This window comes from Miniopterus schreibersii (assembly GCF_964146895.1).
Source record: "Miniopterus schreibersii genome assembly, chromosome: 19".
Classification (NCBI taxonomy): domain Eukaryota; kingdom Metazoa; phylum Chordata; class Mammalia; order Chiroptera; family Miniopteridae; genus Miniopterus; species Miniopterus schreibersii.
The window spans coordinates 11,897,530-11,919,051 of NC_138119.1; the positions used below are offsets into that span (position 1 = coordinate 11,897,530).

The window sequence follows — 21,522 nt, forward strand, 5'->3', positions numbered from 1 at the left end:
ATGGTTATACTGTATAACTATCATCAAAAGTATAGAGAAGTATTATAGTTAAAAAGTATTTAGTTGATTATTTTTTAGCTTTTATTTTGCCCACAATTTTTCAAGCACTGTAAGTGGAACAATAATATGAGTTCTTTACCTTTGTCAGTCTGATGAAGCCTATGGATACCTTCTCAGAATAATGTTCATAAGTGCATAAAATAAAAATGCATAGGATTACAAAGGAAGCTGATTAAATTGAAATACAGTTATTAAAATGTTAAAATATAAGTTTGTGCTAGCCCAGCCAGTGTGGCTCAGTGGTTGATCATCGAACTAGGATCCAGGAGATCGAGGTTCAATTCCCGGTCAGGGCACATGGGCCTACAGGAGGCAGCCAATCAATGACTCTCTCTCATCATTGATGTTTCTCTCTCTCTCTCTCTGAAATCAATAAAAATATATTTTAAAAAATAACTCTTAAATTTGAAGTAGTGATGAGTATAAATGATAATTGAAGATATCTGCAAAAACTAATGTGATAGGAAAATATCCGAGTTTTCTTTCAGTTATAAAATTACAAGTATTGCTAATATTATTGTGGTTTATGGACTACATAAAGGAAATGCTAACTTTCAGTTACAGATTAGTGAAAATAAAGATGTAATTTTTTTCCCATACATATTCACAAATTCTCTGAATTCTATCCATGGATCCTTTAGGAATTAAATATTTAATAAAACTCTTCATTGTGTAACATAAGGGAAAATTTTAGCAATAAGTAATTTCAAACCAATAGACACAAAACTTTTTTAAAAATAAAAAGTTTAAAACAAGAAATTTAAGAAAAAATTTATTCTGGAACCTGTATATGGATAATTTGAATAAAATAAAAGGGATACTAGCTAGAAGATATCACAGTAAGTATATATATAAGGCAATAAAACAAGCTTTGAGGGGAAAAATTTTTTTAAATAAACAGCAAATCTGCAAGTCATTATAGAGTAAAAGTTGACAAAAATTTTAACTGGATAACAAAGGTAAAGAACAGAGGTTTTAAACATTGCATAACTAGAAGTCCACTAGACAAGTGGTTGAGTGTTAACCTATGAAATTGGTAAGTAAAAAAATAGCAATACAAATATATCAGAAACCTGAAGGTAAATATTAGAAGAAACAGCTAAAAAATTATAATTGATTAAAAAATATTACTGATTTTTTTGCCCTGGCCAATGTGGCTCAGTTGATTGGGCATTGTCTTGCGCACCGAAAGGTTGCCGGTTTGATTCCCCGTCAGGACACATGCCCAAGTTTGGGGCTTGATTTCCGGTAGGGGGTATGCAGGAGGCAGCCAATCATTCACGAATACTGCATGGAATACTATGCAGCGGTAAAAAAGAAGGATCTCTTACTCTTTGGGACAGCAGGGATGGACCTGGAGAGGATTATGCGAAGTGAAATAAGCCAGTCAGAGAAAGACAAGTACCACATGATCTCACTCATGTGGAATCTAATGAACAAAATAAACTGGTGAACACGATAGACAGAGACATAGAACTGTAGAGCAGTCAGACGAATTTCAGAGGGAAGGTGTGGGTGGGGAGTAGGGGGGGAGAGATAAATCAACTAAGATGCATATATACTTGACCTATGAACACAGACAATAGTGTGGAGAAGGGGGGCAGGGGATGCCTTGTGGAGGGGTTCAATGGGGGGGAAGGAGGATACCTGTAATACTTTCAACAATAAAGAAAATATTATTATTATTATACTAGGGGATTTTCACTATTTTTGACCCAAAAAACAGGGTTCTAGTCTCCATTCCTCTCCTATTTGACTCTGGGCAAATCTTTTCATCTATGGGGTGACTTTTCTAATTGGTAATGCAGACACATCAAAGTTTATGAATAATTACAATATGTTTATACTACTAACACAATTTACTTGAATATATAACAATCTGTAAACTAAAAAGCATGTACTGCTAGACAATCTCAAATTACCCACCAGCTCTGATTTTATTATTTTGTTTCTAAATGAGACATTAATTACATTCAAAGCTCTCTGCTGTCCGCAGACATATAGCACAGTAAAACTATCTCGGTAGGAGACTGCTAGAGGAACTGGTTTCCTGAAGACACAAGAGACTGTAAGGTGGTAAGCACTACATGGTAGACTCAATAACAAAATTGAAGAAAACAATCCTAAATTAATATGATTATTTAAATGGCGGCTGAGAACAGTTTGGTCACGGCAGGAAATCTATGCTTATCGGCAAAGCTTTGCACACGCACTTACCTAACCTTCCCCTGAGGCTTCCCGCTTTTCTAATGGAAACACAGCACCAGGTCCTTGGGGTTCCCAGCCTGCCTTGCGCTGCTCTTGGCGGGAAAGCTGACCTCGACGGGGGGTCAAAAGGCACCTTCGCTCTTCCTCCCCCGCAACCGTTGAAGAAAGCGCATGCGCACTGGGCAAAGCGCGTCCTTCGCGGTGCTGCTCTCCTGGTCGCAGGTACCTGTCCCTCAGACCTTATGTAATATATGTCTTTGTCTTTTTTTTCTTTATCAATCTTATTATTATTTGCTTTTAAATCTCTTTTTCTGTCACCTTCTGCCAACTTTTAAGTTTCTTAGAGTCTTAATGGCGAAACATTCAGGGAAAAATGTATACCTAGTTAACTCGCGTCTGGGCCCAGCTTCATCAGGATAAATGTAAATATTTACAGTGAATAGACTCTCCTATGAACTCTTCTAGTTGAATTGTCTGATTAAGAAAAATGAAATTGGGACCAAAAAATGGAAATATCAAAATAAAGTTATAATTGAGAAATCAGAATCAGTAAAAAAAATATATATAGAATATTTTGTTTTCCTTTTATAGTTGTTCCACAGAGTAGGACAATACGTTATATCCAGAGCCGTGCTAAAAGTTCAGTGAAGGAAAGTAACCTGATTCGCTTATTTTGAAACTACAAATTTAAAACAAAAATTAAAAGATTATTTTAAAGGGCTTGGCAGGGGCAGTTTTTCATTACCTAATACCTACCTGTAGAATGTTGTCAATGCATGAATACTGTGAAGTGCAGACAAATAGAAGATTATGCTTTTTGAAAAAGTACCTTTTAGCACTGGCCGGTGTCGCTCAGTGGTTAGAGCTTCCGCCCGCGCACCTAAGGGTTCCATTCCCAGTCGAAGGCACGTACCTGGGTTGCAGGCTCCATCTGCCCCAGTGGAGGCGCGTGAGGGAGGCAACCAAATGATCTCCCTCTCTCTGTCTCTCTCCCCCTCTTCCTCTCCCCTCTCTCCCCCAGCCCGTCCCTCCCCACACTCTGTCTAAAATCAATGGAAAAATATCCTCTGGTGAGGATTAACACCAAAAAAATGTCTTTTAAAGAGCTTTCTTAACCCCCTTATGTGAGGCTTGCTAGTCAAATGGCTTAAAATTAGGACCTTACGGGTACAGCAAAATGAATGTTTTTGAAGATTAAATTTTAAGTAATGGAATCCTCTTAGTCACATATAATTACTTCTGCTTTTGTATGTAGTAAACTAGAATAGGATAAAAATAAGACCTGAAGTTAAAGCTTGCATTTGTATCACAAGGTTGAATTAAAGAAAATACTTCATCAGAAGATGGCCACTGCACAATTGCAGGGAACACCCATGGTATGATTTTTTGTATTTTAATACATTTTAATTTAGCTAATTTTATTTTTCTTGAAGTCTCAACTATTTTTATATTTGAAAATTAGAGCCAACTGTTGGAGGGTTTAGTGATATCAGGAAACTCCATGTTTTAAGAAATGAAGATTTTTGCTAAACTATTTTGAATTACTGGAGAATTCTATTGGATGTGTGATGCAGTGCCTTCAATGGCTGGTTCAAGTTCAATTTACATTAGGTATTAATGAATGCTTTTCTGTTGCTTTGATGAAATTGTTATTCATAGCAGTTCACTCCTAGAAAATGAATGTCCATGCCCCACAAAGACAAAATTGTCATCTTTGCACAATCTTGCATTACACAGTGTTATCTATCTATGTTTTATGCATTTACAGACAGTTAACCTGTAAGGGGATTTTTAACACTATTGTTAAGCACTTTTTACGTATTACCTTTAGGCTGCTACCCTGGAAGCACCCTCACATCTTAGAAACCACACTGACTTCCTGGGGATTATTAACCACTATAGTTAGGAATTCTTTGGGAGAGTACCTTGCTTTTGCAAAATTAGGTCTACTACAAATTCAGGAGGATTTTATTTTTAATAAATCTAAATAAAATGTTTTAATTTCCCTTGAATTTAGAGTGCGTTGGTATTTCCCAGTAAGATATCAACTGAGCAGCAGTCTTTGATGTTAGTGAAGAGGCTCCTAGCAGTTTCAGTATCCTGCATCACGTATTTGAGAGGAATATTTCCAGAATGTGCTTATGGGTCAAGATATCTAGATGGTAATATAATGTTTATTTTAAAAACTTTCTTAAACAGTTTTTATTTTGGCTTGCTCTAAAACTATAATTTTTGACTTGGAGATTTTGTTTTTTTAATAACAGCTTTATTGAGATATAAGTCACACACCTGACAATTCACTCATTTAAATTGCGCAATTTCAGTGATTTTTAGATGTCCAAAGAGGTATGCAACTATCACCACTGTCAATTTTAGAAAATTTTCATCACTACAGGAGAAACTCCATACCCATTAAGTCACTCTCATTTCCCTCAACTTCTGCAGTCCTAAACAACCACCAATCTGCTTTCTATCTCTATGGATTTTTCTATTCTGGACATTTCTTGTAATTGCAATCATACAATATGTGGCCCTTTGTGACTGGCTTATTTAACTTAGCACAATGTTTTCAAGGTTCATCCAACTTAGCACAATGTTTTCAAGGTTCATCCATATTGTAGCATGGAATAGTACTTTTTTTTTTAATTGCTGAATGATACTCCATTATATGGTCCTATCATGGTTTATTTATCCATTCATCAGTTGATCAACATTTGGATTGTTTCCACTTTTTGGCTATTATAAATAATGTCACATTTGTGTACAAGTTTTTGTGTGGACATCTAAGTGATTTTTAAAAAGTATATTCAGTACCTTTGAAAGCACTTAATCATAAATGTTTTCCATAGTTTCTCAAGTATAATTTCACCGGACATTACTCTTACAATGATGAAGTAAATAGATGAAAATATTCTATTATTTATAGCTTTGTACAGTGGTAGTGAATGTTCTTGTGTAAAAATAATACAGCCAGTTTATATATTATATTGCCCATAATATGTATGTAATCTTATGTAATATTATGCCTAATGTTGTGTACCAACTATGTGTTGGGTGATATATAAAGCACTGTGTTATGTATGATATCTTGTAATTCACATTACAGGCCTGTGAGTTAGATATTATCCCTGTTTTTCAGATAAGGAACCAGAGATTGAGAGATCTCAGTCCTTTCCATTGTATTACATGTTGCTTCTTTGCAGGGCTCTAACCAGTTAACTTCTTGGCCTTTTACAAGTATTTTCCTAGGATAAGGATCCATAGCAAATATTCTAAGACTCTTGAATAACAATGGTGTAAAAGCATCATGTCTAACTTTAAGTATGCCATAGCTTTTAAAAATGAAAAATTTCTACCTATCAACATGCACCCTAATCATTATGATGCCATTTTATAATAAGGATAAAAAGATTGTTTAGTTCCATGTAACCTTTCTTTTTTAATTATATTAATACTAATCTGGAATTTCATTGACATTAATAATATACTGATAATACACAGCTGAAGAACATAATCTTCACTTTACATTTCTAGTTGTTTACTAATCTTAAGTAGCTCTGTATTTATATTATAATTCTTGTATTTAGATCTTTGTGTCAAAATTCTGAGAGAGGATAAAAATTGCCCAGGAGCTACACAGTTAGTGAAGTGGTAAGTAAAAGAATACCTCACAATAGAATTTTAAAAAATTAAATTGTTTTTTGTACCATGGATACATTTCAATGTTTAACCCATTTTTAACACTGGATACCATTTTTGCAGGTTTTTGCATGAAAATTTTCCTTTATTTTACACTCCATGTGAGTGGACTTCATTTTCCTATGAGTGTTCCCCACAAATACTAGCTGTCAGATATTTTATATATTCCCTTCCATCCATATCAACATTTTATGTTTCTGCCACATTGTTTTATTTTATTATTTTAAGCTAGTTAGTAAGACTGGAGCTTTAATAAGAAGATTTTATATTATTTCGTCTTAAGATAATATGGGGATTTATTAAAAGAACTATTTTCTGGAAATGCATTCAATCTAAAAATGAATCCTTGATTATTTTTAGGATGCGAGGATGCTATGATGCTTTACAGAAAAAATATGTAAGTCAGCATCTCTTTATCCTTTCTTTCCACAATTTATTCTACAAATGTAACATCAGGTATCATGTAATAAAACATTAATTTAAACTAACTTGGGCATAGGCCAATCCAAATTACTAAAAAGCCTGAACATTTGAATATTTTAAAGACTAATATTCAACTCATTTAAAACTAATAGAATTAATATTTAACAGATTTTGCCAAGACATTTGTGGTGGTTAACACTCATTTGTATTAATTGCACATATTAATTTATAAAAACAATGCATTAAAAGTCTTTAAGTAGTTTATTCATTAGTTTCACATGCCTTCTATAACATCTTATTTATACTAATTTAATAAAGTATTTCTTTATGAGTGTACAAAAATAAATTTCCATGTAGTCTAAGTTAAATTGTCACAAATTCTTAGTGAAATTTCAGTTAATAAAGTTTTACTATATACCATGAGCCTTTTTGTACACTTAGCATATATTTATGTCAACATATATAAAGAAGTGAAATAAAATTGTGAAAAAGATAAAATTTTATTCATCGTCACTACCTTCCCTCATTAAGGCATTAAATATTTAATGTTTATTAAATATTGAGTGCCTGTTATGTGCTAGGCATATATTCTAGGTAGGAGCTGGGTGGGCTAACAGTGGTCAACAAGATAAAGAGGGTTCCTTCTATGGGGGGAAAACAGTCAATAAAAATGCAAGTCAGATAATTTCCAATAGTGTTAAATACCATTAAAATTTTTAGAAAAAGTATGTGGCAAATGGAAAGGTAAGGTAACTTTAGATGGGGCAGTCAGAAGAGCTACTGTGAGGAGGTGACATTTAAGCTGAGACTTAAATGAGAATAAACCAGGCAGGCATTGATATTAGGGAAAGAACATTCCTAGCAGAGCAGCAAATGCAGAGTTGGAGGGGAGTTTGGAGAGTTCATGGAACTAAAAGGTCAGTATGATTGGAGTGCAATGAACAGTGCAGGAGAGTGGCAGGAGATGAGCCTGAGGAGATAGGCAGGGCCAGAGCATTACAGTTGTGTAGGTAAGGAGTTTGGATTTTACTTTAGGTGCAAATAAACGTCATTTGAAGGTTTTAAGTAGAAATGTAACATTATTTGATTTATATGTTAAATTATAAATCACTTTAGCTGCTATTTAGAGAATATACAGTAGAAGAAGATTGAAATTAAGGAGAATAGCACTTTAATCTATTACTACAGTACTGGTAAAAACAAATAAATAAACAAACTGGTGGCTTAGACCTTGATAGCAGAAGAGGAGAAAAAAGAAAAGATTTAGGATGTATTTGACAGTAGAACTGATCAGACTTGGTGGTGGACTGGTTCTGGAGTATAAGCAAAAGATCTAAATCAAGGATGACTCTTAGATTTTGGCAGGTTACTTGAGTTAATGACTTCCTGTGATTCTCTTCCTGTGGTCTCCAAAGCCTCTTCCCTTTAGTAAATAAGCAGGGCCCTGACCTCTGTACTTTTTCTCCTTTCAAAATCAGTTTTCACATTGGTAAAGTTTAATGTGTTCTTTCACAATATGTATTTTCCTTGTAACTGGCAGTAATGCCTCTGTTTGCTTAAGCAAATAACATGAACTTCATCCTTCAGAAAGGCAAATGGAAATAGATATTTTACTGAATAGAGAAAGATATCTAAGGTAATATTGCTCTATGTGCTTCATATGAAGTCTGTTTTCTGCAAGATTGTTTCTTATTAGGAATAAATGTTGAAATAGAACAGAATTCTTATGATCCATCGTGAAAAAACATTTTATATAATAAAAGTAAGATTTTTGTTCTTTGTTGTATTTCAGCTAAGGATTGTTGTTCTAGCTGTAAGTATTTTTAAATTGTATGTTATTTTTTTAAAGACAGTCAAATTCAGCCTTGCTTTATTAAATATTACTAAAACCATCCATTAATTATGTCACTTTATTCAAATAACTGATCTGTTCAATGGAAAAAAAGTAACATAAATATTTTAGGGGGTTGTTTTGTATTTTATTTTGCTGAGTTCATATAATAGTTTAGTCTAAACAACTAATTTAATTCTCCTTTAATACTCAGTCGTGTATAACTCAATTGTAAATTATTTTTAAATAGGTATACACCAACCCAGAAGACCCTCAGGTAACTGCTTAAGTTAGTAAAGAAACATAATGCCTCTAATATCTAAAAAATAACTTAAATTATAATATAATATCTTCTGCTTTTAATTGTGCTTTTTCTTTTTTTTTTCTTTTTAAAATATTTTTATTGATTTCAGAGAGAGGAAGGGAGAGAGAGAGACAGAAACATCAATGATGAGAGAGAGTCATTGATTGGCTTCCTTTGCACGCCCCCTGCTGGGGACTGAGCCCGAAACCTGGGCATGTGCCCTGACTGGGAATCGAACTTCGATCTCTTGGATCATAGGTCAGTGTTCAACCGCTGAGCCATGCTGTCTGGGCTGTGGCTTGTTTTTTTTAATTGTACTTTAATCAATGCACTTTCACATATTATTTTCACGTTTGAACCTTTTTGAAGTAAAACAGGATTTGTATTGTTATCTTTATTTTCTTATCTTTGTTTATTGTATTTTTAAAAATTGGGATATAATTCATATGCCATAAAATTCACCCTTTGAAAGTATAGTTTTTAATATATTCACAAGGCTGTGCAATCATTACCATTATCTAATTCCAGAATATGTCCATCACCCCTTAAAGAACCTCTATAACTATTATCAAATATTCCTCCATTTCCCCCTGCCCCTGGGAACCACTAATCTCCTTTGTTTCTATGGACTTACCTGTTGTTGACATTTAAAAAAATTTATTGTTGAAAGTATTACATATGTCCCCCATTTTCCCCCCTTTGCTCTCCTCCACCCATCTCCCACACCATCCCAGGCCTTCACCTGTCTATTGTCTGTGTCCATGGGCTATGACTAATTTGTACTTCTAAATCCCTTCACCTTTTTCACCCATCCCACCAACCCCTCTCCCATCTGGCAACGGTCGAAATGTTCTCTGTATCTATGAATCTGTTTCTGTTCTGCTTGTCCATTTATTTTGATTTTTAGATTCAGTTGTTGATATGTATTTATTGCCATTTTATTGTTCCTGTCTTTGATCTTTCTTCGTCTTCTTAAAGAGGACCCTTGACATTTCATGTAATACTGATTTGGTGGTGATGAACTCCTTTAGCTTTTTCTTGTCTGGGAAGCTCTTTATCTGACCTTCAATTCTAAATGATAGCTTTGCTGGGTAAAGTAATCTTGGTTGTAGGTCCTCACTTTTCATCACTTTGCCACTCCCTTCTCGCCTACGAAGTTTCTGTTGAGAAGTCAGCTAACAGTTGTATGGGTGCTCTCTCATAAGTAACTAACTGCTTTTCTCTGGCTGCTTTTAAGATTCTTTCTTTGTCTTTAACCTTTGGCATTTTAATTATGATGTATCTTGGTGTAAGCCTCTTTGGGTTCATCTTGTTTGGGACTCTGTGCTTCATGGACTTGTATGTCTATTTCTTTCACCGGGTAAGGGACGTTTTCTGTCATTATTTTTTCAAATAGGTTTTCAATTTCTTGCTCTCTCTCTTCTCCTTCCCCATGATGCGAATGTTGGTATGCCGGAAGTTGTCCCAGAGGATCCTTACACTATCTTCATATTTTTGGATTCTTTTTGCTGTTCTGATTGGGTATTTTTTGCTTCCTTATATTCCAAATTTTTTATTTGATTCTTGGTGTCTTCTACTGTTGATTCCCTGTAAATTTTCTTTTTTTTAGTTAGCGTATCCTTCATTTCTGACTGGTCCTTTTTTATGTTGTTGATGTTCTCACTAAGTTTCTTGAAGTTTTCACTAAGTTCCTTGAAGTTCTCAGTAAGTTCCTTGAGCATCCTTATAACCATTGTTTTGAACTCTGTATCTGGTAGTTTTCTTGCTTCCATTTCATTTAGTTCCTTTTCTGGAGATTTCTCCTATTCTTTCATTCGTGACATGTTTCTTTGTCTCCACATTTTGGCTGTTTCCCTGTGTTTGTTTCTATGTATTAGGTAGATCTGCTGTGTCTCTTGGACTTGGTAGAGTGGCCTTGTGTAGTAGGTGTCCTGTAGGGCCCAGTGGCTCAGCCTTTTCAGTCACCTGAGCTGGGCGCTCCAGGACAATCTGTTGCAAGGATCAGCTGTGACTACAGCGGAAGAGCTGCTGTGCAGGAGCCGACTCTATGGAGCAGGACTTACTTCAGTGGGGCTTTAGTGCTCACTTATTCCACCTCTTAAGTGTGTCACTCGTGGAGGTGGCAAGGTTGTAATCTGGCATGGCCAAAGCTGACCACCAAGTGCCCTAGCTCTGGAGCCTCCCAAGAAGTGTAAAGCCAACCATGCCTGTGCTCTGCCCTGGGCCACACAGCATGAGCTACAAAGCAATCTGCAGATGGCTGCTATTTGTGTTGGGCTTGGAGGTGCCCAGGAGAGGCCAAGCTATGAACCAAGGTGGGCTGCCACTAGTGCTGGGCCCGGGGCCACTTATTGAGAGGTAAGGAGCACGCTGAGGCCAGCTGCTGTTTGTTTGAGAGATTTGGGGAAAGTCTGAAGCATAAGGCAAGAGAGGCCAGTTGTATGGAAAGGCCACTGGAAATGGCTTGGATGAAACTGCAAGTAGGGAGGGGTGGAATCTCAGAGAATCACCAGGGCAGTGGGGAGGGGGGTTGTTTGTTAGCCAGGTTGACGGAGATTCAGATATGAGGCTCTGCCTGCCTGCTCTATGGCAGGGAAGGCTCAGCAAAGGAACAATGGCCTCTGCCAGCACTTCTGTCTGGGGGAATGCTGCCCCTCCAGCTCTTTCCCTGATTCCAGGCAAGTTAGTTTCAACTCAAATGTCCCAGTTTCCTCTCAAGCTGCTGCCTCAGCGCTGGAGCTCAGGGGAACAGAGACTGAGTAAGTTAATGGCTGGGCCCTTTAAGAGGAACTTTCTGGGGCCAGCAGTCTCCTTGTCACTCAGCCACAAGCCCCTCTGGTTTTTTCAGCCAGAAGTTGTGGGGACTTATTCCTGATACTGGAACTCTGGGTTGAGGGGTTCTGGTGTCGGGTGGGACCCGTCACTCCTCAGAGAAACCTCCGCAGCCAAGATATTCCTCCTGATTTTAAACTGCCACATGTGGATGTGGGATCAGCCAGTTCTGAGATTCCGCCCCGTTTCTGCCCCTCCTACCAATCTCGATGTGCTTTGTCTTTAATTCCCTAGTTTTAGGACTTCCATTCAGCTAGATTTCAAGTGGTTCTGAATGATGGTTGTTCTGTATTTGAGTAGTAATTTTGATGTGGTTGTGCACTGCCATCTTGACCAGAACTCTATTGTTATCTTTAAATAAATTAATACGCTTACTGCAAGAGTTATTATGTGACTGATCCTAGGCGACAAAGCCACAGACCATTTGAAATAACTTGAATATCCTAACTTCTGGTTCTTTACAATATTCCTTTTATAGAATTATGAAAGGGATTGAGTTTGAAAAAAATAAGAAACTCCTTAAATTTTGGCTGTTCATCCCAGTTTAGTCACATCCACCAGTTCATCTGAAAATTCAAGTGGGGATTATAAGACATGAAAAGAAAAACCAGAAGACAAGAAACTAAGAGGGGGGGAAATCTCTTGATTGCTTACTATTATTAGGCTCTGTTCTTTGGGGCTTTCTGTGTGTTATCTCATTGACTTATCACAACTTTTGTCATAGAAAAGCAGTATACCATTTTCACCTCTACTTTATAAATAAGGAAGCCTAGACACAAAGTTTCTTGCCTTTGTTCACAGTGGCAGAACCAGAATTTGGACTTAAGAAGTCCAGTTCATGATCTGGGTGCTTAACCATTACATTATAGCTGTTATAATACAGTGTTTTACTCAGTCATGGAGAAGCAGATTTTAAAAAAACAAAGAACTAATCCCCATCCCTATGGAGCACTGAAATGTAATAGAAGTATTAGAGCTTCAAGAGGGCCGAGAATGTGTCTTTTCTTTGATACTCATGCCTTAATATATGTCCATGGTGACAAAGAAATTAATGCTTAATATATGTCCTTGGTGACAAAGAAAATCATATGGGCAAAGGCAATGAATTAGTGGATTGTTCAGAAACTAACAGTTCAGAAAAATGTTCATTTATTTTCAGATGTTTTACAGTTGCACCTTTTTTTCTTTCAATAAAAGAGAAAACTTGCTTATGAACTAATATTTATTGAATGCTTGGTATGCCCGGTACTTTATTAAGGGCTCTGTATAAATTATCCCACTTGATAAATACAATGCCAATGAGATAGGTACTATTTTCAGTCCCTTCCATTAGCCGGTTAAACTGAGACTTAGAAAGCTTAAATGACTTGTTTATGGTTACAGTATAGCAAGGATTGAAGCCCTGTGCTTTGTCATTCTTCTAAAGTAAGATATGCTGCCTCCTTTCCTTACCTGTCTGCTAAGGAATTCCTTCTCTCTGGTATATCTAACATACATTGCAATGAGTGGGGGAATAAATGTCTCTCCAAGATTGAAGCCCCAAATCCCAAACCATGGTAATCAACTATTGAGGCTTTAAAGTTTCAATGGGACAATAGCTATTAATATGGCAAAAAAAAGTATTAGGTAAATATTAAGAGTCATACAAAAGTAGTATATAGCTACTTGGCTGCCAGTACTGTATATCGGATACATAACTGCGTGTTTTCTATTTAAGACAATTTCAGAATGTTACCAATTTAAATTCAAGTACACCAAGAATGGACCAGTCATGGACTTCATAAGGTATTGTTCTATACTTTTCTTTTTCTATGACAGATTACCATTTATTCATATTAATAGTATATAGCTAAACTTCAGGATTAATTTTGAAACTTTTCAGACATCCCCCATTAACCATCAAGGTGTGGCTGTACCAAATATCCTTCGAGTAGCTGCAAGCCAGGATTTGGTAGCTAAATATACACTATTTTAATTATGAAACAGAGCCAACGAGTAAGAAAGCTATTGTATGCTTGAGTGATTATAAATATAATTAAAACTCATGATTTGTTTCCTTTAAATATCTTATATAAAATGCATATAAATTTATGTAAAATTAAGTTACTAGTTTATAATAATTTTTTTTAAATGACATTTTATGGTTATTTTCAACTTAACAACTTAATGCTATAAAAGAAATAAGAATCTCATATAGTAAAATGTGAAGCCATGTTATTAGAAGCTATAGGTGTGATAAAATAATGTGTGATTCTCTTCTAGTAAAAATCAAAGCAGTGAATCTAGTATGTCATCTGCTGACACCAAGAAAGCAAGTATTCTCCTCATTCGCAAGATTTATGTTCTAATGCAAAATTTGGAACCTTTACCTAATGACGTTTGTTTGACCATGAAACTTTTTTATTATGATGAAGGTACTATTTGCAATACATCCTGTTTTAGTTGGTATCTGCATGTTTTATTATTATCGAAACTATTGGTTTTCATCCCAAATGTTTGTAAGGGCCTAAATTGTTATATATTTTTTGAAATTACAAAATTTACATCGAATATATTTGAAAAAGATTTGAAAAAATACACAGACTTCTCCAGTGATAACAACATAGCTATGAGAGGTACAGTATTACCCATAATTAAAGAAATGAAACAGTAAGGTACCATTTTTCACTTATTAGATCAGTAAAATTTGTCAACCCATTATTGGCAAGGGGTGGGGGAAGCAGGCATTTTTATACACTGTTGAGAGAATATATGTAGCATTTTTAGATGACAGTTTGGCAGTATTAAAATTTTAAGTGCACATGTCTTTAATCCCGAAATTCTGTAGCTAGAAAAGTATCTTGGGAATATCCTTACACAAATAAGCAAGTTATATATATATAAGGATTTTCATTATAGCATTGGTTAAAATAAGAACAAACTGGAAACAACCTGGAGTGTCCTTCATTGGAGGATTCTGTAAATAGGTTATGGTGCATCTATAAAATAGAATACTGTGCAAGCTATTAAAAAGAATGCACTGATAAATTAACTTACTCAAGAAATTTTAAAACATTTAAAAGATGTTAAAAAATAGCTAGGCACAGAATAGTATGATCTCATTTGTGTTTTTAAGGATATATATATGAATATATGTGGAATATTATACATTTTACATGCATCATATCTTCTAAAAGAACATAAAGCAACAACATAACTAACATTTATTGAATACTTGCTATATGCCAGTTCTGTTCTAAGCATTTTGCACATTTTAATTCATTCAATACCCACAATTACTCTATGAGGTAGGTACTGTTATTTTCCCCATTTTACAGATGAGAAAAACAAATCAAGGATGATAAATCATTTCCTCAAGATCACACAGACAGTCAAGTGAAGAAAAAAAGGTTACCTTTAGGAAATAAAATAATAACTTGGAGACAATAAGAGAGTGATTTTTACTTTTTATTGTATGCCCTTTATTACTATTTGAAATTTCTTCAATCTGCATATATTTTATAATAATATTTTCTTCAATTTCATGAACAGCACAGTTTATACTTACTCTTTTGCAGTTACACCCCCAGATTACCAGCCTCCTGGTTTTAAGGATGGTGATTGTGAAGGAGTGATATTTGAAGGGGAGCCTATGTACTTAAATGTGGGAGAAGTCCCAACATCCTTTCACACCTTCAAAGTGAAAGTGACCACTGAGAAAGAACGAATGGAAAATATTGATTCAACTGTATTATTTCCAAACCAGTTAAAAACACCACTTCAAAAAATTCTCATGGACGAAGATGATCCAGAAGATGAACAGGAGCATTATACATCTGTAAATATATTTAAAGAAACATAAAGTACAGTGGTAATAAATGTTTGTCTCAACAAGAACTTTAATAGCTCTTGTTAATATTTGTATAAATACTGTATCAGAATCATAAACCCAAAGATTAGAAGGGACCTTAAAGATGATGCAGGCTTGTTTTAAAGAATAAATGATAAAAATATTCAACTTTCTCAAAATGTATGCTGGTTCTAAGAACCCCTAGATTTTATTGTTGTTTGAGAGCAGAGTTAGACATGTTCACACAACAAGCTGCCACTTCCATAGCTCTGGAATTTCCACACAGATGTTAGCATACACTCTGAATATGCCCCAACCCAGTTTAAAACTTCAAAATGTTTTAAAACTTTTTATCTTTATGCAAACAACATTATTCTCAAATTTAAAAGCGCAACGATTTTTAATGAAGTCAGGAATGATCCTAGAGGCCCAGTCAACCACCTGACCTCCCCTCAGTGTGGACTCTGAGGAAACCCCTTGGTCTCTGGAGCATAGTTTAAAAACCACTGACCTAGTCCAATTCCCCAACTAATGCTGGAACCCTTTTTACAACATCCCTACTAGCTCATTTTACAGATGAGAAAAACAAATCCCTTATCCTGAATTTCTTCAGGGCTTGGAAAGTCACTGTCCTGATGTAGCCTGGAGTTCCTGGAAGGAAAAAATGTGTACAGGGTATTATTGTCGTCCTCCTGTACCTAGCACTTAGATTTATAGGTGTGCATTTTCAGTATTGGTTGAATGAATGGATGAATATAAGTATAACAAAGCTTTTGTTGTTGCCTCACTCCCAGAAAATCTTGCATCATTAATGTGATCGTTCTTTAATCTCATCTTTGTTGTTTTCTCTTACCTTATTTTATGCTAAATTATGACCACAGTACTTACGTATAGAGACTGACTATTCTGATTTAAGCTCTGTGGCCACATCCTTACAAATAGAAAATTCCATTTTTGACCAATACAGTCAAAGAAGAAATCTTTTTCCTAAAACCTAAATCCCAGTCTTGCTTTATAAACAGATATGTCTGGGATTTATGTAGCATTCTTTAAAATATTTAAAGCTCAGCCCTTGCCTGTATGGTTCAGTTGGTTTAGCGTCATCCCATACACCAAGAGGTCACCAGTTCAATTCCCAGTCAAGGCACATACCCGGGTTGTGGCCTCCATCCCCATGCAGGAGGCAGCCGATCGATATTTCTCTCCCTCTCTCCCTTTCCCTTCCTTTCTCTAAAATCAGTAAAAACATATTTTTAAAAAAAATTTTTAAAGTCTTTTGACATATGTCACAAAGGGAATAATAATTACAAGGTAGACATTAAACCTGTTATTTCTACCATGACTGAGCTTTCCTTCACAAACTCCCTGAAGAGTTCTGGGGCATATTCAGAGTGTATGCTAACATCTGTGTGGAAATTCCAAAACTATAGAAATGGCAGCTTGTTATGCGAATATGTCTAATTCAGTGCCCTCAAACAACAGTAAGATCTAAGGGTTCTTAGAACCATCATACATTTTGAGAATGTTGTATATTTTTATCATTTGTCCTTAGAGCAACCCTGCAAAGTAAAGTAGTATTTTATACTTTGTCTGGATAAATAAGTTGCCTTGTTATAGTAATTATAGGACCACTTTATTTCTAGCAAGCATAAGGTAGCTGTAGTCTTGTTATATTTAACCTTCACAGAAAACAAATTGTTCATAAATATGTCTACCAAGTTGTTTTAGTTTCTTTTTGAAATGTGTCTCTTTTTTTCCCCATGTAATTATGTAGGATGATTTTGACACTGAAATGAAAATGGAAGAGCAGAAAAAACACCCTGGATCTTCCGAACTTGGAGGTACTTGAAGTCAATGAAAATGTAGATTAGTTCACTTCCAGTTCTACTTTATACTATTTTAACTTTTTGTTTTTTTACAGAACCAAGTTTAGTTTGTGAGGAAGATGAAATTATGAGATCTAAAGAAAGTTCAGAGCTTTCAATTTCTCATTCTCAGGTATAAACTTGTAGTTCCATCTCACTTTTAACTTTTTCCTCCCAAAAGACTGTTGTTTATATGCTTATTTAGTTATTTCTCAGATTTTCTTAATCTAGGTCTTTTAAAAGAAAATTAGGTATTAAGGTTGCTCATTAACAGTATCTGGGAATTATATGTTGAATGTTCTAAGTGGATTTGTTTAGTAATAAATCTAAATACTGTTCGTAGAATCTCAATATTCAGAGCTAGATAGAATCTTAAACAATTATTATCCACCACCCTTTGTATATACAAATGGAATATATAACATATTTTTGTTGCCTTGGAGCAGAACATGTTTAATTTTCTTTTCCATTTACAGTAAAATCTAGAAGTAGCATTTAGATAAAATGAAATTGAAAATGGTACTGATGATTGTCCCCCTTTGCACAGTCCCTTTCTCCAATGGCAGTGGGTCAAAGTTTTTATCTTCTAGAAGAGTAGGCCTGGTGATGATCATTTGGGACTTCCTCAGCTCAGTGAATGGTCAATTGTGAACAGTGTCAGTTGCCCTATCTTTATCTTTGTGCTTTTTGTGACAGTAAAGATCAACTCAAAATTATTAATTTCATTACCTCAACAAACAAGACCCGAAATTTTATATGATTGAATTTTTAAACCCCATCTCTGTGGTATGAGAAGCTTTTATTATGTTTTTTGTAATTATTTTATTTTCTAGGTTGAGCAGTTAGTCAGTAAAACATCTGAACTTGTTATGTCTGAAAGCAAAACAAGAAGTGGAAAAATTTTTCAGAATAAAACAGTAAGTGTCTCGTTAGATTTGTTTTCCATTCTAACCTTATAATTTTTCCCCAAATGTGAGTTTATTTCACTTATGAACACTTCATTTATTGGACCAATATTTAGTAAGCACTAACTACGTGTCAGGTACTTTACTAGGTGCTAGAAATATAACATAAATAATACATAGTTCCTGTTCTTAGATAAAAGAGAGGGACATCTAGAAAAGGCTTTGAGAAGTGACATCATTATCTAGACTCTCAAGGAAATGCCAAAATATTCCATGTTCTATCTTGTAAATGGATTATCTTGTTAATAAGATACCTAAAAAGGAATGTTTTGTATGTATCTTGCATAAAATGAATCTCATGTTCTTAAGCAAAAAAACAAACACTGCTTTATTTTAGTTTTTGGTATAGATTGTACTAAATAGAAATTTGTATTTTATTTTAAACCTTTAAGTTACTCTCAAAGGTTCAGAGGTAAAGAAAAAGCATTTTGTAAAATATACAAAATATTATATCAAAAAGTAAGAAACAAACAGCACACTCTAACAGTGGTATGCTGGAGCATTTCTTCCCACTCCTCATTCAATGACATCATGTTGGCAGCTTGTAATTGGACATAAGAGTATTTACAGCATGGATATCAGCAAATGCCTCAACTCAGGATTTGTTTCTCCCAGAGAACAAGTTATTAAACATTTACCGGCACAACACTGATTATGGTGCCATTTTTAGGTGTCTCTCCCGCCCGCCCCGCCCCCCCCCCACTCTCAATGGGAAGTTAGAACTGGCAGAAAACAGCACTGAAACTAGTATGGTGATGAAAGCAAGAGAGAAAAGAATTTCAAAAATTACTATCTCTAGCAGTAAAATGTTCTTCCTTGGGAACTTCTTTTTGGGATGAGTATCCTTTTTTAGGATATAAGGAGAAAAGCCAGCATAAAAAAAATTATTAGGCAAGATTTCCTTGTAATGTAACATTGGGTGCTTTGGGAACATAAATTCACTTCTGAAATTGCCCATGTTTTTCTATATGAACTTTCTGCCAAGAGTACTCCTGATTTTGAGACTCATGACTGAATTATGGTTAGGAAAGGGCAAGAAATGAAAATATTTAATAGTTTATATACTAAGGAAGTTATTATTGAAGAATACATTTCAAGCATCAGAAAATTAATATGTCCTTTTAAAGAATAGTAATATGATAGCTAATAATTTGTCATCATTCAATACTCATTTTAAAAACTGAATATATGGCATTATTCACAGTAGCCAAAGGTGGAAAAAACTGAATAAACAAAGTGTGGTATATCCATACAATAGAATATTATTCAGCTATAAAAAGAAATGGTGTACCAGTACATGCTACAACTTGAATGGACCTTGAAAATATTATACTAAGTGAAAGAAGTCAGTCACAAAAGTCCACATATTATATGATTCCATTCACATGAAAGTCCAGAATAGGGATTTCTATAGAGACAGTCGTAGGGCTGGTGGGAAGATGGGAGAATAGATGAGTGATAACTATAAGGGCATATCGTTTCTTTCTAGAGTGTTGAAAATGTTCTAAAATTGACTATGGTGATGGTTGCATAGCTCTGTGAATATATTTTAAAATCACTGAATTGTACACTTTTAAATAGGTGAATTGCATGGTGTCTGAATTACATCTCAGTAAAACTGTTTTTTAAAAAAACTTCATGTAGTACCTATGGTTAAAAATCAAGTGTTATTTGTTCTTTGAGAAGTAACCAATTAGTGATTATTCTATCTTTTTGGAGGTTAATGGAAATAAACCAGTAAAATCTTCTAAAGAAAATCAGAAGAGAAGTCAACTTGAATCTGGGAAGACAGTAAGTCTTATAACATATGGGTTGAATAAAATGGCAAGTACCAGAATATCATTATTATGGTTTAAATTTAAGATGACAAATAATATATCTTGATATACCTCAGAGCTCTGATATCCAAATCTTTTAAAAATGTATTTGGTTACCCGAAAATAGGATGATTTTAAAATAAGATGCACTATGTTGGTTTATTAATTTTTCCATGTAAATATTTAATGCCTGGTTCCATGAATGATTTTAAGTAGTTGGAGGAATTTACAAAATAAATAAAAATCAATATGAGGAAAATATGAATTGAATGAGAAAATGAGAGTACAAGAATATTCAAGCCATTTTATTTATTATAGAGCTAAAATTGGGCCACAAATTTGATCTGAGCTTTCTAGAGATCAAAACTAAAGTAGAAACAGACAAGTTACCAAATCCACATGTTCCTCAAATATATAGCATTTCTTCCAAGTACCTTAGGAGAAAAAATTTTTCCTGACCTAAATCCTTTAACAGTTGTTTTATATTTGGAATCTTATTTTACTAAGTGAAATAATGTATTTGTCATTTTGGAGATAAATATTTATACTTTTAGTATTTTAGAATTTAGAATTTTTAGTGTTATTAGTAGGCTAAAATTAGGCAACTGAAAACTATTTTTAAAAATCAAATATTAAAGGGGTAATTTCAAAAATATAGTTGGTTAGTACTATTATCAAGTTACATATCTTAAGAAGGGAATGGAATAATCTGACATTTCACTAATATATTAGATTCTTTACTTTTTCCCGATGTATTAAGGCTTGATTTTTTTCCCCCTGCAAAATCATAATTCAATTTGTATCCTTTATAAGTTTCTCGCAGAAAAATCAAAGTTCAGTAACTCAGGGAATCTCGTTAGGAATTTTCCTAGGTTGTCCTCCCGTTCTTTCAAAAGTGTACATTGAATGTCTACTATCTATTAGGCACTGCTAAGTACCAGGGATACAAAAACAAAACATGATTTAAATCTTACATTGTGCCAAGGTAGAATGTTTTTTATTTGAAGCTCATTTTATAATCCTTTTTCCCTCTCTCAGTCCCCCAAAATATTTTACTATTTTAAGGGCATAATGTTAACCCTATCTATCTACTACTCCTACAACCCTAATGAAGAGCTTATTCTTTGCAAGTATATACTTTCAGCAGCCATCAGAAGATTTAAAGAACCCAGGTAACCTATCTTAGTAGGACATAGGTATACTTTTTTAAAAAGAAGAAGAAAGAAACTTCAGAAACATGAAAAGATATAAAATTAAAGACATTTAAACTATAAAATACCTATTCTTAGTAGCTGTTTTCTTTTTACAGGTTCATCACTTTAATTCTGCTAGTCGAGAGTCAGTGCCAAAAAGAAGAAAATTTAGTGAACCAAAGGAACATATATAAAAATTATTTTTCTTCTGCATGTTTGCAAAGTTCATCTCAACATTTAAAGGACACTATATTACTATTTTAAGGTGTGTTTGCCCTATCTCTGAAAATTTATATGTAGTCTTAAGCGGTTAGTACACTAAAATGAATTCTTAGCTATCATATTGTGATCCTTAAATTTATCTAAGACAAATCCAAGAGAACTTTTGAATAACACCAAAAGTACCAGTGTCATAATTGATTGTTTATTACCCAATATTGATCTATCTTCCATTTTGGTGGACACTTCTTTTAAACAAACATTAATTTTTTTAGGT

The 21,522-nt window shown here is 34.4% G+C and overlaps 1 protein-coding gene across 2 annotated transcripts; it reads left to right on the forward strand.

Annotated features, from left to right (window-relative positions):
- Positions 1–3,587: 3,587 nt before the first annotated feature.
- On the forward strand, positions 3,588–21,220 carry HORMAD1 (HORMA domain containing 1; the record flags this gene model as incomplete). Of its 2 annotated transcripts, XM_081121925.1 has the most annotated exons (14): positions 3,588–3,644; positions 4,286–4,430; positions 5,856–5,919; positions 6,328–6,364; positions 8,183–8,203; positions 8,472–8,498; positions 13,075–13,142; positions 13,620–13,771; positions 14,915–15,174; positions 16,961–17,027; positions 17,108–17,184; positions 17,885–17,968; positions 19,736–19,807; positions 21,143–21,220. In XM_081121925.1, 14 exons carry the CDS (start codon positions 3,612–3,614, stop codon positions 21,218–21,220), a joined length of 1,185 nt encoding a protein of 394 aa, XP_080978051.1. The 2 variants fall into 2 exon arrangements, with proteins under 2 accessions (XP_080978051.1, XP_080978050.1); XM_081121924.1 differs by lacking the exon at positions 8,183–8,203 and having other exon boundaries at positions 3,612–3,644.
- Between the last annotated feature and the right edge of the window lie 302 nt (positions 21,221–21,522).